General features: G+C 49.4%; 1 protein-coding gene across 6 annotated transcripts in view; it reads right to left on the reverse strand.

Annotated features, from left to right (window-relative positions):
* The window catches only part of AMPKalpha (AMP-activated protein kinase alpha subunit), a 238,031-nt gene that overhangs the window by 175,531 nt on the left and 46,259 nt on the right, over nt 1-16,241 (reverse strand). For all 6 annotated transcript variants that reach the window (XM_068382854.1, XM_068382877.1, XM_068382861.1 and 3 more), the window contains exon 2: nt 4,554-4,695. In XM_068382854.1, coding sequence (XP_068238955.1) covers nt 4,554-4,695 — 142 coding nt within the window. The remainder of the gene's footprint in view (nt 1-4,553; nt 4,696-16,241) is intronic.

A 16,241-nucleotide genomic window follows, 5' to 3' on the forward strand; every position in this document is an offset into this window, starting at 1 on the left:
ATGGTACCAGTAGATTGGGTTTGTGCATGTATTGTACCACTATATAAGGGTAAGGGAGATGTGCATGAGTGTTGTAATTCAAGAGGTATTAGTTTGTTGAGTGTAGTTGGAAAAGTGTATGGTAGAGTACTGATTAATAGGATTAAGGATAAAACAGAGAATGCAATCTTGGAAGTACAGGGTGGTTTTAGAAAAGGTAGGGGTTGTATGAATCAGATTTTTACAGTTAGGCAGATATGCGAGAAATATTTAGCAAAAGGTAAGGAGGTGTATGTTGCGTTTATGGATCTGGAGAAAGCATATGATAGAGTTGATAGGGAAGCAATGTGGGATGTGATGAGGTTATATGGAGTTGGTGGAAGGTTGTTGCAAGCAGTGAAAAGTTTATACAAAGGTAGTAAAGCATGTGTTAGAATAGGAAATGAAGTTAGTGATTGGTTTCCGGTGAGAGTGGGGCTGAGACAGGGATGTGTGATGTCGCCGTGGTTGTTTAACTTGTATGTTGATGGAGTGGTGAGAGAGGTGAATGCTCGAGTGCTTGGACGAGGATTAAAACTGGTAGGCGAGAATGACCATGAATGGGAGGTAAATCAGTTGTTGTTTGCGGATGATACTGTACTGGTAGCAGACACAGAAGAGAAGCTTGACCGACTAGTGACAGAATTTGGAAGGGTGTGTGAGAGAAGGAAGTTGAGAGTTAATGTGGGTAAGAGTAAGGTTATGAGATGTACGAGAAGGGAAGGTGGTGCAAGGTTGAATGTCATGTTGAATGGAGAGTTACTTGAGGAGGTGGATCAGTTTAAGTACTTGGGGTCTATTGTTGCAGCAAATGGTGGAGTGGAAGCAGATGTACGTCAGAGAGTGAATGAAGGTTGCAAAGTGTTGGGGGCAGTTAAGGGAGTAGTAAAAAATAGAGGGTTGGGCATGAATGTAAAGAGAGTTCTATATGAGAAAGTGATTGTACCAACTGTGATGTATGGATCGGAGTCGTGGGGAATGAAAGTGATGGAGAGACAGAAATTGAATGTGTTTGAGATGAAGTGTCTGAGGAGTATGGCTGGTGTATCTCGAGTAGATAGGGTTAGGAACGAAGTGGTGAGGGAGAGAACGGGTGTAAGAAATGAGTTAGCGGCTAGAGTGGATATGAATGTGTTGAGGTGGTTTGGCCATGTTGAGAGAATGGAAAATGGTTGTCTGCTAAAGAAGGTGATGAATGCAAGAGTTGATGGGAGAAGTACAAGAGGAAGGCCAAGGTTTGGGTGGATGGATGGTGTGAAGAAAGCTCTGGGTGATAGGAGGATAGATGTGAGAGAGGCAAGAGAGCGTGCTAGAAATAGGAATGAATGGCGAGCGATTGTGACGCAGTTCCAGTAGGCCCTGCTGCTTCCTCCGGTGCCTTAGAGGACCGCGGAGGTAGCAGCAGTAGGGGAGTCAGCATTATGAAGCTTCATCTGTGGTGGAAATGTGGGAGGTTGGGCTGTGGCACCCTAGCAGTACCAGCTGAACTCGGTTGAGTCCCTGATTAGGCTGAAGGAACATAGAGAGTAGAGGTCCCCTTTTTGTTTTGTTTCATTGTTGGTGTCGGCTACCCCCCAAAATTGGGGGAAGTGCCTTGGTATATAGATAGATAGATTATGTGCTAAGACTAGTCACATCAACATGAAGCCCAGCTAGATTGTACAAGAACATAGAAAATTTCCAACTCAATAAGGGTTTGCCATGATAAATTCACATGCCTTCACTAAAGATTACTATACAGTATTTCTTTTTACAATGATGTGACAGGTGAGAAATCTCACTACTGGTTGGAAATCTCTTTTTCAACTCATGCTTCAAAATTCAGTTTAGATGAATGGAAGAAGGGATCAGGGTGAGGAAGAAGTTTGTGAGAGTTGAAGGTGATGTCATCCATCGCTTTCACCTATGCCGCTAACGCCAGAGTTTTCGGAGGTAAACTCTGGAACGTCATCAGAGGGAAAGTGAAGGGAGGATAGTTCTACAAAGGGCAAGAGGTATCCATCCAAAGGACTTCCACCATCCACTGTTCAGCTCTATGTTGCTGCCACATTACCTGTAGCATGACATGCATCCCAACCTTGAGGTAGCTTTAGAATGGGGACTTGCAGACTTCAGCATCCCCTTCCCCTCCTTCTTACCTCTACCATCCATCCTGAACTGGCAGGTTAGGCATGAAAGGTGGAGCACTGTAATCATCTTTCTTAGAGGAAGAAACAGCTTGAGGACCTGAACTGGCTTTGGAGGTAGCCAAAGCTTCTTCAGCAGATACTGAATATGTGGCAGAATGCTGAGCCTGCCTGGTATTAGCCTGGGCCCCTGAAAGTAACTGAACAGTAGATGAGATTCATGGCTAGCCTTCCTCCACCATTGCCTCTATACCCCACTGAGAAAAGAGATGCTGCATCTAAAACCAGGGCATACTTCAATGTCAACATTGCCTCTTATCCAACTTTCCTGGAAAATAAAACAACAGTACAGTATAATAAAAATTACATGACAATTCATGCGAGGACTTCCATCGATGCTCGGGCCTGCTGGAGGGGCCGTACCTCGAGGATGGAGAAAGAGCTCTCGGGAGCCAGCCAGAGGTACTCGGGGCTGCTGAAGCTCCTAGGAGGTGGCTGCGTGGGATGGTGACTCGCACCCATTCTTCTTTTGAGGAGCAGCTCCTCCTGTGTTTCCTCCTGGTTGATCTGGAACGCCTCCTGGCGTGGCGAGATCGGGAACGGGAACGGGATCTCCTCCTGCGGGACCTCCCTCGTCTCCTCTTCGACTCCCTCGGACCTTCGTCCTCCGAGGAGAAAGAGTACGACCCAAAAGAGGAGACCGATGACTGGTAAGAACGTGCTGAACGGTCCGAATCGTCCCGAGTTGCTGGTGGCTCTTCGTGCCGGTCCGCTGGTGGAGAAGGCTGAAGAATGATGGGCGGGAGCATTGATGAGGGCACCGGGGGAGAGCGAGGCACTTTCCTACGGGTAAACCAGGTGTCAAACTCCACCTCCAGTCTCATGGGTGACCTTTAGGGCGTCCTCGGCGGCACCCACGCGAGGGGGTCCAAACTCGGTGAATCCTCCATCTCGGCGTCTCCCCCGGCCGCTGACGTACCAGAAACGCAGATCCAAGAAGCGGGGGAAGAGGCTTCCCCCACATAGGATCGTCGGTAGAGACGGGACCTGCTGGCACCAGGACCTCGTCTCCCGAACACACTCCCGTCCCTCCCTTAGGCCCCCCACTTGCCTGAACCAACACAACATCCCCACCAACAGACATCACAGACTCCTGGGGAAGAGCAATGGGCCGCTTTCCCGCAACGGACTTACCTCGTCCCCTACTCTGGGTAGGGGAAGGCGGCAGAGAAACTCTCTCCGAAGAGGCATCGGGCGAAGCAAGAGGCGAGGCAATGCTTGGCTTCTTCAGCGACCTCTTGGTAGCCTTCTTCTTTTTGGTGCCGTAGCACACCCACTGAACTTCATTCCAGGATTCACACTCCGGACACGTGGCTGCAGGGGAACACACACTGCCCCTACACGACGAACACAAGGAGTGGGGGTTGACTTCCGGCTTGGAAAGAAAAGCTCCACAAGATTTATCGGCCATAGGACCGGGGCAACGACGGGGATACTCCATAACGAACCAGTAAAGCACCACAAGACACAGGAACACAGGGAAACGGTAGGATAAGGTAAGGTATGAACACAAGAGGACCACGTGGGGACCGTGTGGGACACAAAGGGTCGCACTGGGTAAGGAGAGCGCAGCAAGATGTTATCACGACGCGACCAGAAAACTTATAGGAGGTCGAGACCTGAGCGAGCACGCTCTCTGACCCCGGGTCGCCTCATGGCGCGTACCACTCCGCCAGAGGTTCCCCCGCATAGAAAACGGAGGTAGGGTAAACTACACAAAATCCTGGTCGGTAGGGAGGCAATCCCTGATACTCCTAAGAAAGTAGTTCGAGGTAAGTACTTCGTGTTGGAACAAATAAAAATTACATGACAATTCAAGTAATAATTTTAGCAAGAAAAAACTACTGTACAGTAATCAGAAATGCTGCCCACAAGCAACAAGGTGTAGATACTGGCAGGTTTGCACAGAAAATTGTCACACAGTTAATGTTATTAGTAGATAACTGCATATTATGCTTGTCTTCTTACTTAATATCCCTAAAACAAGATGATCTGCCAATACATTTATCTAATAGAAAAAGCAGAACATTAAAAGATCTTGATATGAGGATGCAGAGTTCATCTGTATTGTCCAGTGGCTGAAATCAAAGTGGGAGCTCAATGACCTGTCAGGTGGTATAATCACCACCCTCCAGCTAACTCACACCAAAATCGTTATAAATTTTAACAGCCATTTCAAGCTTCACTAAAATCATACTCCTATTAGTTTGTATTGTATTTGGGTAGGAACAAATGATAGTAAACAGGGAAACTGCTACTTTTATTGTTAATTAGTGCCCACGTAAAAGTGCTCCTAACTCTATAATAGCATTAATATCTAAATACAAACAGCCAACAACACAAACTCACAGCTTAATGATGTGTGGATGTCGAAACAACTTGAGGTTAGTTATCTCCCTTTTAATCTTACTGACCATATCCAAATTTTTTATGGTTCTTCTGTTGAGAATCTTAATTGCTACCTTTGTACCTGTGAGAATATGCTCTCCATCTGAAAATGAAAATGAAAATTTTGATTTGCATCCATATTTCTAGTCTGTCTAAATTCAGCAAAAATGACAAATTCGTAGATAATTTGTATTTTTCCTAACTATACAAACCTTGGCTATTTAATAGGGGTATTACTTTCGGCGTAACTGAAATGACGAGCCATTGATTTTTAACGAGGCTTTACTACTCACACCGCTAGTTAGTGGGGGTAGGGGAAGGTAGCTTGCTAACCACCCCCCCCCCCTCTCACACACCTGTGCTTGAGCTCACTTTGCTTGGAGGTAGGACTTCAAGGGGGATAGGGCTGGCGGGCAAGTTTGGTTAAATAGCTAAGGTTTGTATAGTTAGGAAAAATACAAATTATCTACGAATTTGTCATTTGTTCCGTAACTGGAATACAAACCACGCTATTTAATAGGGGTGACTCACCCATTAGGAAGGGTGGACGTCCCAGCCAGTCTGGCTTTTGGCTTTGCCCGGAGACTCCTTATTAGTGTGTGTAAGCACCCAAGAAATAAGGAGTCCCTACACCTTGCTAGAACCTTGCTACGCAAGGTCGGCGACCTACGCAAGCTGTGTGTGAAAGTTTGAAGAAGTGTGACTCATCCTAGATAGTTGTTCTGAAGCTTTTTAGATGGAAACTTGTAGACTAGGACTTTCCCAATACCACCTCGTCAAGGTATGGGGACGTAACAGTATTAATCTTAATACTAGGAACACAAGGGAGCATGGTTTACCTGCAGTGGTTTGAGGTCAGCTATGCAGAGAACCCAGGATGCTGCTTTCCCCAAGAGAGGGGATGATGAAGAAAAAAATAAGGACCAGTCAAACCTTTTCATTCATGCAGACTAAAACCGGGTAACAATGCCCTCACCCTTCTGCTACTTGCCCAATAAGGAGCTTGAGGTTTTAAAATGGAGTTTTTATGATAAAACAAAGTTTTGTGAATACTTACCTGGCAGTTATATACTGTATATATATAGCAGTCTCTGACGTCCCGGCAGAATTTCTCTAAAATCGCGCCAACCGCCGTGTGGTGGTTGTGCGGTTAGGTGGTTAACAACCCTTACAGGGTGGTACTTGGAATCATTCCCATTTTCTGTTCCTCAGATCATCTTTGCCCGACCTGTCTCCTGAGGGGATGTGGGTGGGCCTTAAAATATATATATAACTGCCAGGTAAGTATTCACAAAACTTTGTTTTATCATCAAAACTCCATTTTTATGAATAGAACTTACCTGGCAGTTATATATATATAGCTGATTCACACATTTGGAGGAGGGTGACAGAAAGTAAACATCGTTGGGGAAACAACAAAAAGTTGTAGGAGAAAAAACACCTTGATTCCTTACCTGCTAAGGTAGCTGACTTCAAAGGTTCCTGCCTCTTGAGTCGCTTTCCCTTAGGAGTGTCAGCCAAGAGTGGACCTGTCATGCTGAAAACAACTCAATCGAGTCTGTCAAACGGGGTGGGACCAACAACTTGACTAGATTCAGAACTACCTTCACCCCTTATATTAAAAACTGCAACCTTACTAAAACTAACCACCTAACCATGCAGAATAGATATAAACTATCTATCTAGACTGAGGGTACTGTACCACAAATCAACGTCCTAAGACAACCGTAAAAACACCGACCCACACACAGGTATACAAAAGCTAAGATTGAGGGGAGGTAGTAACTCCTTTGCCTAATACAGAAGCCGTAGCTACGTATGGGCCCAAGGTGTAACACCTTTCATAATCCACTCTTACCTCTCTGAGGTAATGAGAGGCGAACACAGAGTTGCTTCTCCAGAACGTTGCATCCATAATTTGCCTGACATATTCTTACGATATGCCAGCGAAGTAGCAATAGCTCTCACTTTGTGAGCCCGTACTTTCAAAAGGCCAGTGTTCTTCCTCACACAAGAGGTGAGCTTCTCTTATAGTCTCCCTCAGGAAAAATGACAATGTTTTCTTTGAAAGGGGTATTTGCGGATCTTTCACTGAACAACATAAGGAGTTAGATGCGCCTCTAACATTCTTAGTGTGAGATAAATAAGCTCTAAGGGCTCTAACTGGACAGAGGAGCCTCTCCTGCTCTTGACCCACTAAATTAGTGAGGTTAGGGACCTCAAAAGTCCTCGGCCAGGGTTTTGATGGGTTCTCGTTCTTGGCGAGGAAGTCAATCTTTAAAGCACATACCGCTCCATTCTGATTGAAGCCCACTTGTTTCTCAATAGCATGAACCTTGCTGACCCTTTTAGCTGTGGCCAGAGCCATCAGGAGGAGGGTTTTTTTCGTAGCATCTCTAAGAGAAGCTTGCGAGATGGGTTCGAACTTCTTGGTGCATAGAAACTTCAGAACCACATCCAGATTCCAATATGGGGGCCTTAACTGAGCTTGCTTAGTTGTCTCAAAAGACTTCACGAGGTCTTGCAAGTCTTTATTCTGAGACAAATCTAAGCCTCTATGCCTACAGACAGCAGAGAGCATACTCCTATACCCTTTAATTGTGGAAACGGCCAGTTTAGCATCCTGTCTGAGGGATAACAAAAAATCTGCAATTTGACTCATAGAGGTAGAGGTTGAGGAAACTTTGTGCTGCCTACACCAAGCTCTAAAAGCTTCCCACTTAGATTGGTAGACCCTTTGTGAAGAGACCCTCCTCGCTCTGGCAATAGCTTTTGCAGCTTGCGCAGAAAAACCTCTCGCTCTGACAAACTTCTCGATAGTCTGAAGGCAGTCGGTTTGAGAGCAAGGGGGTTTTGATGATACCTCTCGAAGTGGGGTTGTTTGAGAGGCTTTGGACTTGCAGGAAAGCTTCTTGGAAAGTCCACCAACATGTCCACCACTTCCGTGAACCATTCTCTTGTTGGCCAGAATGGAGCTACCAGGATCATTCGTCCTGATTCGAAGAGAGCGAATTTCCTGACGACCAGATTGATGATCTTGAACGGGGGGGAACGCATATGTGTCCATCCCCATCCAATCCATCAGGAAGGCATCTACCGCTATTGCTTCCTTGTACGGGACTATGGAGCAGTAGTTGGGGATCCTCTTCTTTTGATTGGAGGCGAAAAGGTCTATTAAAGGTCTCCCCCATAATTTCCACAGACTCTGACAGACCTGCTGATTGAGGGTCCATTCTGTGGGAAGAACTTGCCCTTTCCTGCTGAGCATGTCTGCTCTTACATTCCTCTGTCCCTGTACGAATCTTGTTAACAGTTCTATCTTGTTTTCCTTTCGAACAGACACAGAGAGTGAGTTCCCCCTTGCTTCCTGATGTAAGCTAAAGCCGTGGTGTTGTCCGAGTTGACCTCCACTATCTTCCCTGACACTGAGTCTTTGAAGGCCTTTAGTCCTAACAGAATGGCCATCAACTCTTTTCTGTTGATGTGCCATCCGGTCTGACTCTTTTCCCAAGAGCCTGAGATCTCCTTGCTTCCTAGTGTTGCTCCCCATCCTGACTCTGACGCGTCTGAGAACAACACTAGGTCTAGGTTCTTCTTGTACAGGGAGATCCCTTCTCCTAACAAAGCTGGATCCAGCCATCAAATCAGATGATCCTTGACTTCTGCTGGAATGGGGAAGGAAAAGGAGTCTTCCTGTGTCTTCCTGCTCCACACCTTTGATAGGAGTGTTGAAGAGGTCTGAGGTGCAGTCTCCCCAAAGAGACAAACTGTTCGAGCGAGGAGAGAGTTCCCAGTAAACTAATCCACTCCCTCGCTGAGCACTTCTGTCTCTTCAAGAATTCTCGAACCTTCTCGAGGCACTTGGTCTGCCTCTCCTGGGAGGGAGAAGCCCGAAAATGCACTGAATTCAGAACTATCCCCAAATAAAGAATAGTCTGATTCGGCTCGGTCTGAGATTTCTCCCTGTTGATGACGAGACCCAGTTCTTGAGCCATCATGAAAGTCTTTTGTAGGTCCTCCAGACATTTTTCTTTTGACCACGATCGAATCAACCAGTCGTCCAGATAAAATGATACCCTTATCCCCTCTTGATGAAGCCAGCCTGACACATTTGCCATTACTCTGGTGAAGACTTGAGGAGCAGTGCTGAGACTGAAGCAAAGTGCCTTGAACTAGAAGCACTTGCCCTGGATCATAAATCTCAGGTATTTCCTTGAAAACGGATGGATGGGGACGTGAAAATAAGCGTCCTGTAAATCGAGAGACACCATCCAGTCCCCTGGACGTACTGCTGCCAGCACAGACTGACTCGTCTCCACGGTAAATTTCGTCTTTTCCACGAAGACGTTCAGAGAGCTGACATCCAGAACGGGTCTCCATCCACCCGAGTTCTTGGGTACCAGAAACAGGCGATTGTAGAAGCCTGGGGAGGATAGCTCCAGAACTGGTTCTATCGCTCCCTTGTCCAGCATCTGGTCGACCAGATCCAGAAGGGCCTTTTGTTTCACTGCATCTGCGTACTGAGCCACTAAGGCTAGAGGAGTATTTGAAAGAGGAGGCTTCTTCAAAAGGGGGATCTTGTATCCTTCCTTGATGACCGAGGGGGATCAGGTGTCTGCACCTCTTTTCTTCCAAGCCTGCCAAAAAAGTGACAGTCTTGCTCCTACCGCTGTCTGGAGAACTTACACTTCATTTCTTGGAGCGGGATCTAAACGAACCTCTATTCGTCCTTCCGCCCGTCTCCTGCCTTCTTCCTCTGAAGTCTGATCTCGAAGGAGCCCTACCTCGAAAGGGCTGTTGGAATTTTCTCTCCTCTCTCTTCAGAGACGAAGGAGTGACTGGCAAAGGTTTTCAAGCCGAGCGCGATAGGAGGTCTTGAGTGGCCTTTTGCGCAAGAGAAAGGGTAATATCTCTGACAAAGGACTCAGTTAAGAGATGCTCTGAAAGGGGGGCATAAAGGAGTTCAGACTTCTGTGCAACAGTCACAGATCTAGAAGCAAAAGAACATAACAGGGCCCTTTTCTTCAAAACTCCTGCCAAAAAAAGGGAAGCCAACTCATTAGATCCATCCCTAAGAGCTTTGTCCATGCATGACATGATACTAGTCAGGTCTTGTGTTCCCTCCATTTGTTCTGTTTTCCTGGCCAGAGTCCCTAGAGACCAATCCAAAAAACTAAAAACTTCAAAAGCTCTGAAAATCCCTTTGACGAGGTGATCAAGCTCAGACATTGACCACATAACCTTGGCCGAGTTAAGGGCATGCCTTCTGGCAGAGCCCCGCAATACCAGAGAAGTCACCCTGGGAGGAGGCAGGAACTCCCAGACCCAGAGGTTCTCCAGTCTCGTACCACATGCCAGCCTTCAAAGCAAGTCGAGCTGGTGGAAAAGAGAAGGTGGTCTTAACCGCTTGTCTGCGCTCCTTCATCCATTCGTCCACTTTAGCGAGAACCTTCTTAGCAGAAATAGAGAGCTTCATCTTGATGAAGGCCGACTGTTTTTTGGCCTTCTTCCTGCTAAACTGTGATTGAGGAGAACGAGGGGCAGAAGGTTGAAACTCCTCCCCATACAGCTCAAGGAGGGAGTGAGAGAGAACCTTATAATCGCCAGCCGCGTCCGCAGGCTTGTCTTCATCCTCTGAGACATCCTCAAGATCCTGTCCCACCTCTACTACAGCTTTCGTTCGGGTAGAAGGTTCACCTGAATCCGAAAGAGGCAAATCGTAGGATGCGTCCAGTAGAAGAGGGCTGTAAGCATCCTGACACCAAGAACCGCGTGTGTCCTGGCGCCGCGCGCTGGAGGGAGTGAGAGAAAACCTTATAATCGCCAGCCGCATCCGCAGGCTTGTCTTCATCCTCTGAGACATCCTCAAGATCCTGTCCCACCTCTACTACAGCTTTCGTTCGGGTAGAAGGTTCACCTGAATCCGAAAGAGGCAAATCGTAGGATGCGTCCAGTAGAAGAGGGCTGCAAGCATCCTGACACCGAGAACCGCGTGTGTCCTGGTGCCGCGCGCTGGTATCGTCCTGGCGCTACGAGCCGGAAGCATCCTGGCGCCGAGCGCTAGAAGAGTCCTTGAGGGGGTAGGCGGATGCTTCCTGGCGCCGAGAGTAGGAATCGTCCTTGCGCCAAGAGCTGCAATCGTCCTGGCGACGAGAAGCGGCATCGTCCTGGAGAAGCAGGTTGGAATCGTCCTTGCGCCGCGAGCGAGAAACGGAATCATCCTAGCGCCGCGAGCGAGAGACGGAATCGTCCTGATGTCGAGTATCGCCAGGGTCCTGGTGGCGAGCAGATGAGGAAGTATCGCGCTTCTTTGACGAATCGCGCAGAGGTTCCATTGGAGAGGAACTCCGTTCCCTCTCAGAAGCTGATTTCTTGACCGGTAATGAGTCGTCCTTACGTCTGTCCAACTGGGAGGGAGGGCAGCTAAAAGCTTGAACCAAAGAGAAAAGTTGCACTTGCATAACCGTCATAAACGATTTAGCGACTGCTGCTGGATCCTGCGGTTCCGAAGGAGAAGGCTGTCGAGTAGCGCTGGTAGAAGGAGAAGGATCTTTCGCTGGTCTTTCGTCACTTGGTTTCGACCTTTTCACAGGAACGGTGTCCAAATCATCCTCCGAAGGACAAGATTCGTGGCTACTTGAACCGGGAGAGTGAGAACGAGACTGTTCAGTTCGGCTCCACCTCCTCTTGGCCAGTCTCGAAGCCTCATACTGCCATTTGCGTCTGGGAGAGGGGTACGGGGAAAACACCATCACATCCGACACACCTTTTCCGTGGCGGTCAAGAACAGCCTGGGAAAATGCAACAGGACTGTCTGAGGCGACGGCTGACCGAGGATACGTACCTCTCACTCCCTTCCGGTCGTTGACGTACCTTCTCCCTTGGTCCTGGGAGCTTGGTAGAGGTCTAGACCTAGGGTTATAACAGTCGCCACCTCCACTGCACTTTCACAAGCACTAACTTCACTCTCACTCTTACCTTTTAAGGCTGAAAGTTGATCTTTAATAGCCTTCAACTCGGCTGCCATCCTGGCGTACCGAGGGTCATCCGCAGATACTGATCCTGTAGAAGGGGCAGGAGTTACTACCTCAGGGGAAGGATCAACTTCCAAAGAGGAATTAATTAAAGGTTCAATGGAAATACTGTATGACAAATTCGTAAATAATTTGTATTTTTCCTAAATATGATATTTTCATTATAAAATGACAAATTCGAAGATAATTTGTATTATTCTTAACCATACAAACCTTAGCTATTTACAGAGGGTTTACCTTTTAGCGCAGCTGAAATGACGAGCCAATAGTTTTAACGAGGGTTAATTAACCCCGCGCTAGTTAGCGGGGGGTGGGGAAGGGTAGCTTGCTACCCCTCCCCCCTCCACACACTGGTGACTTGCTTCACTTCACTTAGAGGTAGGACTTGACTTGGGGGTCAGGGATGGCGGGCACATATGTGTAAATAGCTAAGGTTTGTATGGTTAGGAAAAATACAAATTATCTTCAAATTTGTCATTTGTTCCGTAACCGAAATACAAACCACGCTATTTACAGAGGGTGACTTACCCCTTAGGAAGGGTGGAAAGTCCCCAGCCTTACTGACTTCGGCTTGCCCGGGGGCTCGATCCCTCAGTGAGCAGCACTAGAGAGAGGGAGCCCCTGTACCTCACAAGTAAACGAGTGGCCTACATAAGCAGTGTGAGGAGGAGAGTGTGACTCGTCCTATGAAGTTGACCTTGAGACCTTCAGATAGGAATTCTAAGATAGGACGTTCCCCATACCACCTCGTCAGGGTATGGGAGACGCAACAGTATTAAGCTTAATACTAGGAGCACAAAGAAGCATGGGTTACCTGCAGAGGTCGAGGTCAGCTATGCGAGGACCAGGATGCTGCTTCCCCAAGAGAGGGGAGAATGAAGAAAGAAGTAAGGGTCAGACATACTCTTTCATTCACGCAGACTAAGACCGGGTAACAACGCCCTCAACCTACTGCTACTTGTCCAAAAAGGAGCCTGAGGTTAGACCAGCTGTTGTGCAGCCACCAAAGGGCCGATAGAAAACGTATCGAGGCTCCTGTGGGTCACGTCTTGCAGGTACTGGGCTGTGAAGGTCGTTTGACGCTTCCAGACCCCAGCTTGAAGTACCTGCGTCACAGAGAAGTTTCTCTTGAAGGCCAGGGATGTAGCAATACCCCTGACATCGTGGGCCCGAGGGCGACGTAACGGAGGAGGGTCAGGATTCAGGGCATGGTGGATAACCCTTCGAATCCAAGCTGAGATGGTGTTCCTGGTGACCCTCCTCTTTGTCCTGCCTGTGCTCACAAACAAAGCTCGCACATGAGGACGGACTGCAGTCGTTCTCTTCAAGTAGTGCCTCAGACACCTCACTGGACATAGTAGCAGCTGGTCTGGGTCGTTTGTTACAGAACGGAGACTCGCGATCCTGAAAGAGTCGAACCGAGGATCCGGCACTCCAGGGTTCTGAGTCTTGGCCACAAACTCAGGGACGAACCTGAACGTTACCTCCCCCCATCCCCTTGAATGGGCGATGTCGTACGAGAGACCATGAAGTTCACTAACTCGCTTGGCCGAAGCCAAGGCGAGTAGGAAAGCCGTCTTCCAAGACAGGTGGTGATCGGAGGCCTGGCGTAATGGCTCGAAGGGAGGTCTCTTAAGAGACCTGGACTCGAACCACGTTCCAAGGAGGGGTCTCACTTCCGACTGGGGGCAGGTAAGCTCATAGCTACGTATGAGTAAAGAGAGTTCTAGCGACGAAGAAATATCCACGCCCTTCAATCTGAAGGCCAAGCTTAAGGCTGAGCGATAGCCTTTCACTGCCGAGACAGAAAGGCGCATTTCTTCTCGCAGATACACGAGGAAGTCCGCTATTGCTGGAATAGTGGCATCGAGTGGAGAGATACCCCTTCCACGACACCAACCACAAAAGACTCTCCACTTTGCTTGGTAGACTCCCTCAGAGGACCTTCGCAGGTGCCGAGAGATTCTCTCCGCAACCTTTTGCGAAAAGCCTCTCTCCGCGAGGAGACGCTGGATAGTCTCCAGGCGTGAAGCCGAAGCGAGGCTACGGCCCTGTGAGGGACGCCGGAGTGGGGTTGTCTGAGAAGCTCGTGTCGTGGAGGAAGCTCCCTTGGGAGTTCCGTCAGGAGTTGCAGAAGGTCCGGAAACCATTACGCGTGATGCCATAGCGGAGCTACCAGAGTCATCGAACAGTTGACCGATAGTCTGGTCCTGTTGAGCACCCTTCTCATCAGACAGAACGGTGGGAAGGCGTACACGTCGATGTTGTCCCACCGTTGCTGGAAAGCATCTTGCCAGAGTGCCTTGGGGTCCGGGACTGGTGAACAGTACAGGGGCAGCTTGAAGTTCAAGGCTGTCGCGAACAAGTCCACAGTCGGGGAACCCCACAAAGTCAGGACTTTGTTGGCTATCTGAGGATCCAAAGACCACTCGGTACTCACTATCTGCGAAGCCCTGCTCAGACTGTCGGCGAGCACATTCCTCTTGCCAGGAATGAAGCGAGCTGATAGTGTTATCGAGTGGGTTTCGGTCCACCTCAGAGTCTCTACTGCAAGATGGGACAGCTGTTGCGAAAAAGTGCCTCCCTGCTTGTTGATATAAGCCACTACCGTGGTGTTGTCGCTCATCACCACCACGGAGTGACCCGCCAGGGACCGTTGGAACTGCTGAAGAGCCAGAAAGACGTCCTTCAATTCTAGCAGGTTGATGTGTAGGCACTTTTCTGATTCTGACCAAAGGCCTGAGGCCCTCTGGTTCAGAACGTGCGCCCCCCACCCTTCTTTTGACGCGTCCGAAAACAGAGTCAATTCCGGGGGGAGGACGAGAAGACTCACTCCCTTCCGCAGGTTCTCGTCGGCCAGCCACCACCGCAAGTCCGTCTGTTCCAGAGACCCCATTGGGATCCGAATGTCCGGGGAATCGGATCCTTGATTCCACCGGGACTTGAGCCGCCGTTGAAGGGATCTCATCCTGAGGCGGCTGTTTGGAACCAGACGGGCCAGGGAGGATAGGTGGCCTAAGAGACGCAACCACGATTGGGCGGGGAGTTCTTTTCGCCTGAGGAAGGGTTCCGCCACCCTCCTCAGCCTTGCTATCCGGTCGTCTGATGGAAAGGCTTTGTGGAGATTGGTGTCTATTAGCATGCCTAGATAAACCAGTCGTTGGGACGGCTGCAGAGAGGACTTCTCGAGGTTTACCACAATCCCCAGATCCTGGCAAAGATCCAGAAGCCTGTCTCGGTGCCGAAGAAGGGTCGACTCCGAGTCTGCTAGGATCAGCCAATCGTCCAGGTAACGAAGGAGACGAATGCCGTTCCTGTGCGCCCAAGATGAAATCAGGGTGAACACTCTGGTGAACACCTGAGGAGCTGTGGAGAGACCGAAACACAGCACCTTGAACTGGTAGATCTTGTTGTCTAGGCAGAATCTCAGGTACTTCCTGGAAGACGGATGGATTGGGATCTGGAAGTACGCGTCCTTTAGATCCAGTGTACACATGAAGTCTTGTGGTCTCACCGCAAGTCTGACCGTGTCTGCTGTCTCCATGCTGAACCGGGTTTGTTTGACAAACCTGTTCAGAGCTGAGAGATCGATGATTGGTCTCCAGCCTCCAGTAGCCTTCTCTACAAGAGAGAGTTGACTGAAGAAGCCTGGGGAGCCGTCCACGACCTCCTGGAGAGCACCCTTCTCGAGCATGGTCTCGACTTCGGCCTGAAGGGCCAGCCCCTTTGCCGATCCCGTGGCATAGGAGCTCAACGACACTGGATTCGCTGTCAGGGGAGGTTGAGATGTTATGAACGGGACGCGATAACCTTGGCCGATCACAGAGACCGTCCAAGCATCGGCCCCGTGTTGCTGCCACCTGCGGACGCAACGCTGAAGGCATCCCCCCACAGGTGGACATGCAGGGGGACTGCCACCCCTAGGGCTTTCAGCCGCGGCCGCCACCCCTAGGAGTCTTGCCTCCCCTGGAGGACTTACCGCCCCTCTTGACCTTGGCTGGAAAGGGCTGGGGCTTAGACACCACTTTCTTAGCTGCCGGTGCCTGTTTGGGAGCCTTACGAGACTGTTGCTGCTGTTGTGGCGGGGCTGGAGGCTTATAGGGCCGAGTTGTAAGGCCCCTGTGGAGGAGGGAGTCCGTGCTGGATTTCCTCCACCTCTCAGCTGTTCGCTCCATGTCTTGAGGCTCAAACAGGCTCTCCCCCAGAAGGGAAGCATGTCGGAGCCTACACACATCTACGGCGGGGACCTTCGAATGGAATCTCTCGGACACAGCATCGCGACGCTTCAACACCGAGTTGGCCCACAGGGTGGTAACCTGGTGCGCCAAAAACTCGATGGAGCGTGTGCCTGAGAGCAAGAAGGTCTCTAGGGCCTTCCTATTGGTCTCCTTGGACAAGTCCTCCGATCGCAATAGGATGCCCAGAGATCCTAGCCAGAAGTCCAGCCACGAAGTGGCCTGCATGGCACACTTAGCGACCTTCTCGTGGTTAAGGATCTCTGCCGCCGAGAACGACACCTGCCGGGCAGAGAGTTTCTCACGGGGAACTCCCATCGCCAGCTCCTCCACAGAGTGATGGAGAGGAAGAGCGAGGTTGTGCTCACCCAGGATCTCGA

Source organism: Palaemon carinicauda, chromosome 1, assembly GCF_036898095.1.
Source record: "Palaemon carinicauda isolate YSFRI2023 chromosome 1, ASM3689809v2, whole genome shotgun sequence".
In the NCBI taxonomy this organism is placed as follows: Eukaryota; Metazoa; Arthropoda; class Malacostraca; order Decapoda; family Palaemonidae; genus Palaemon; species Palaemon carinicauda.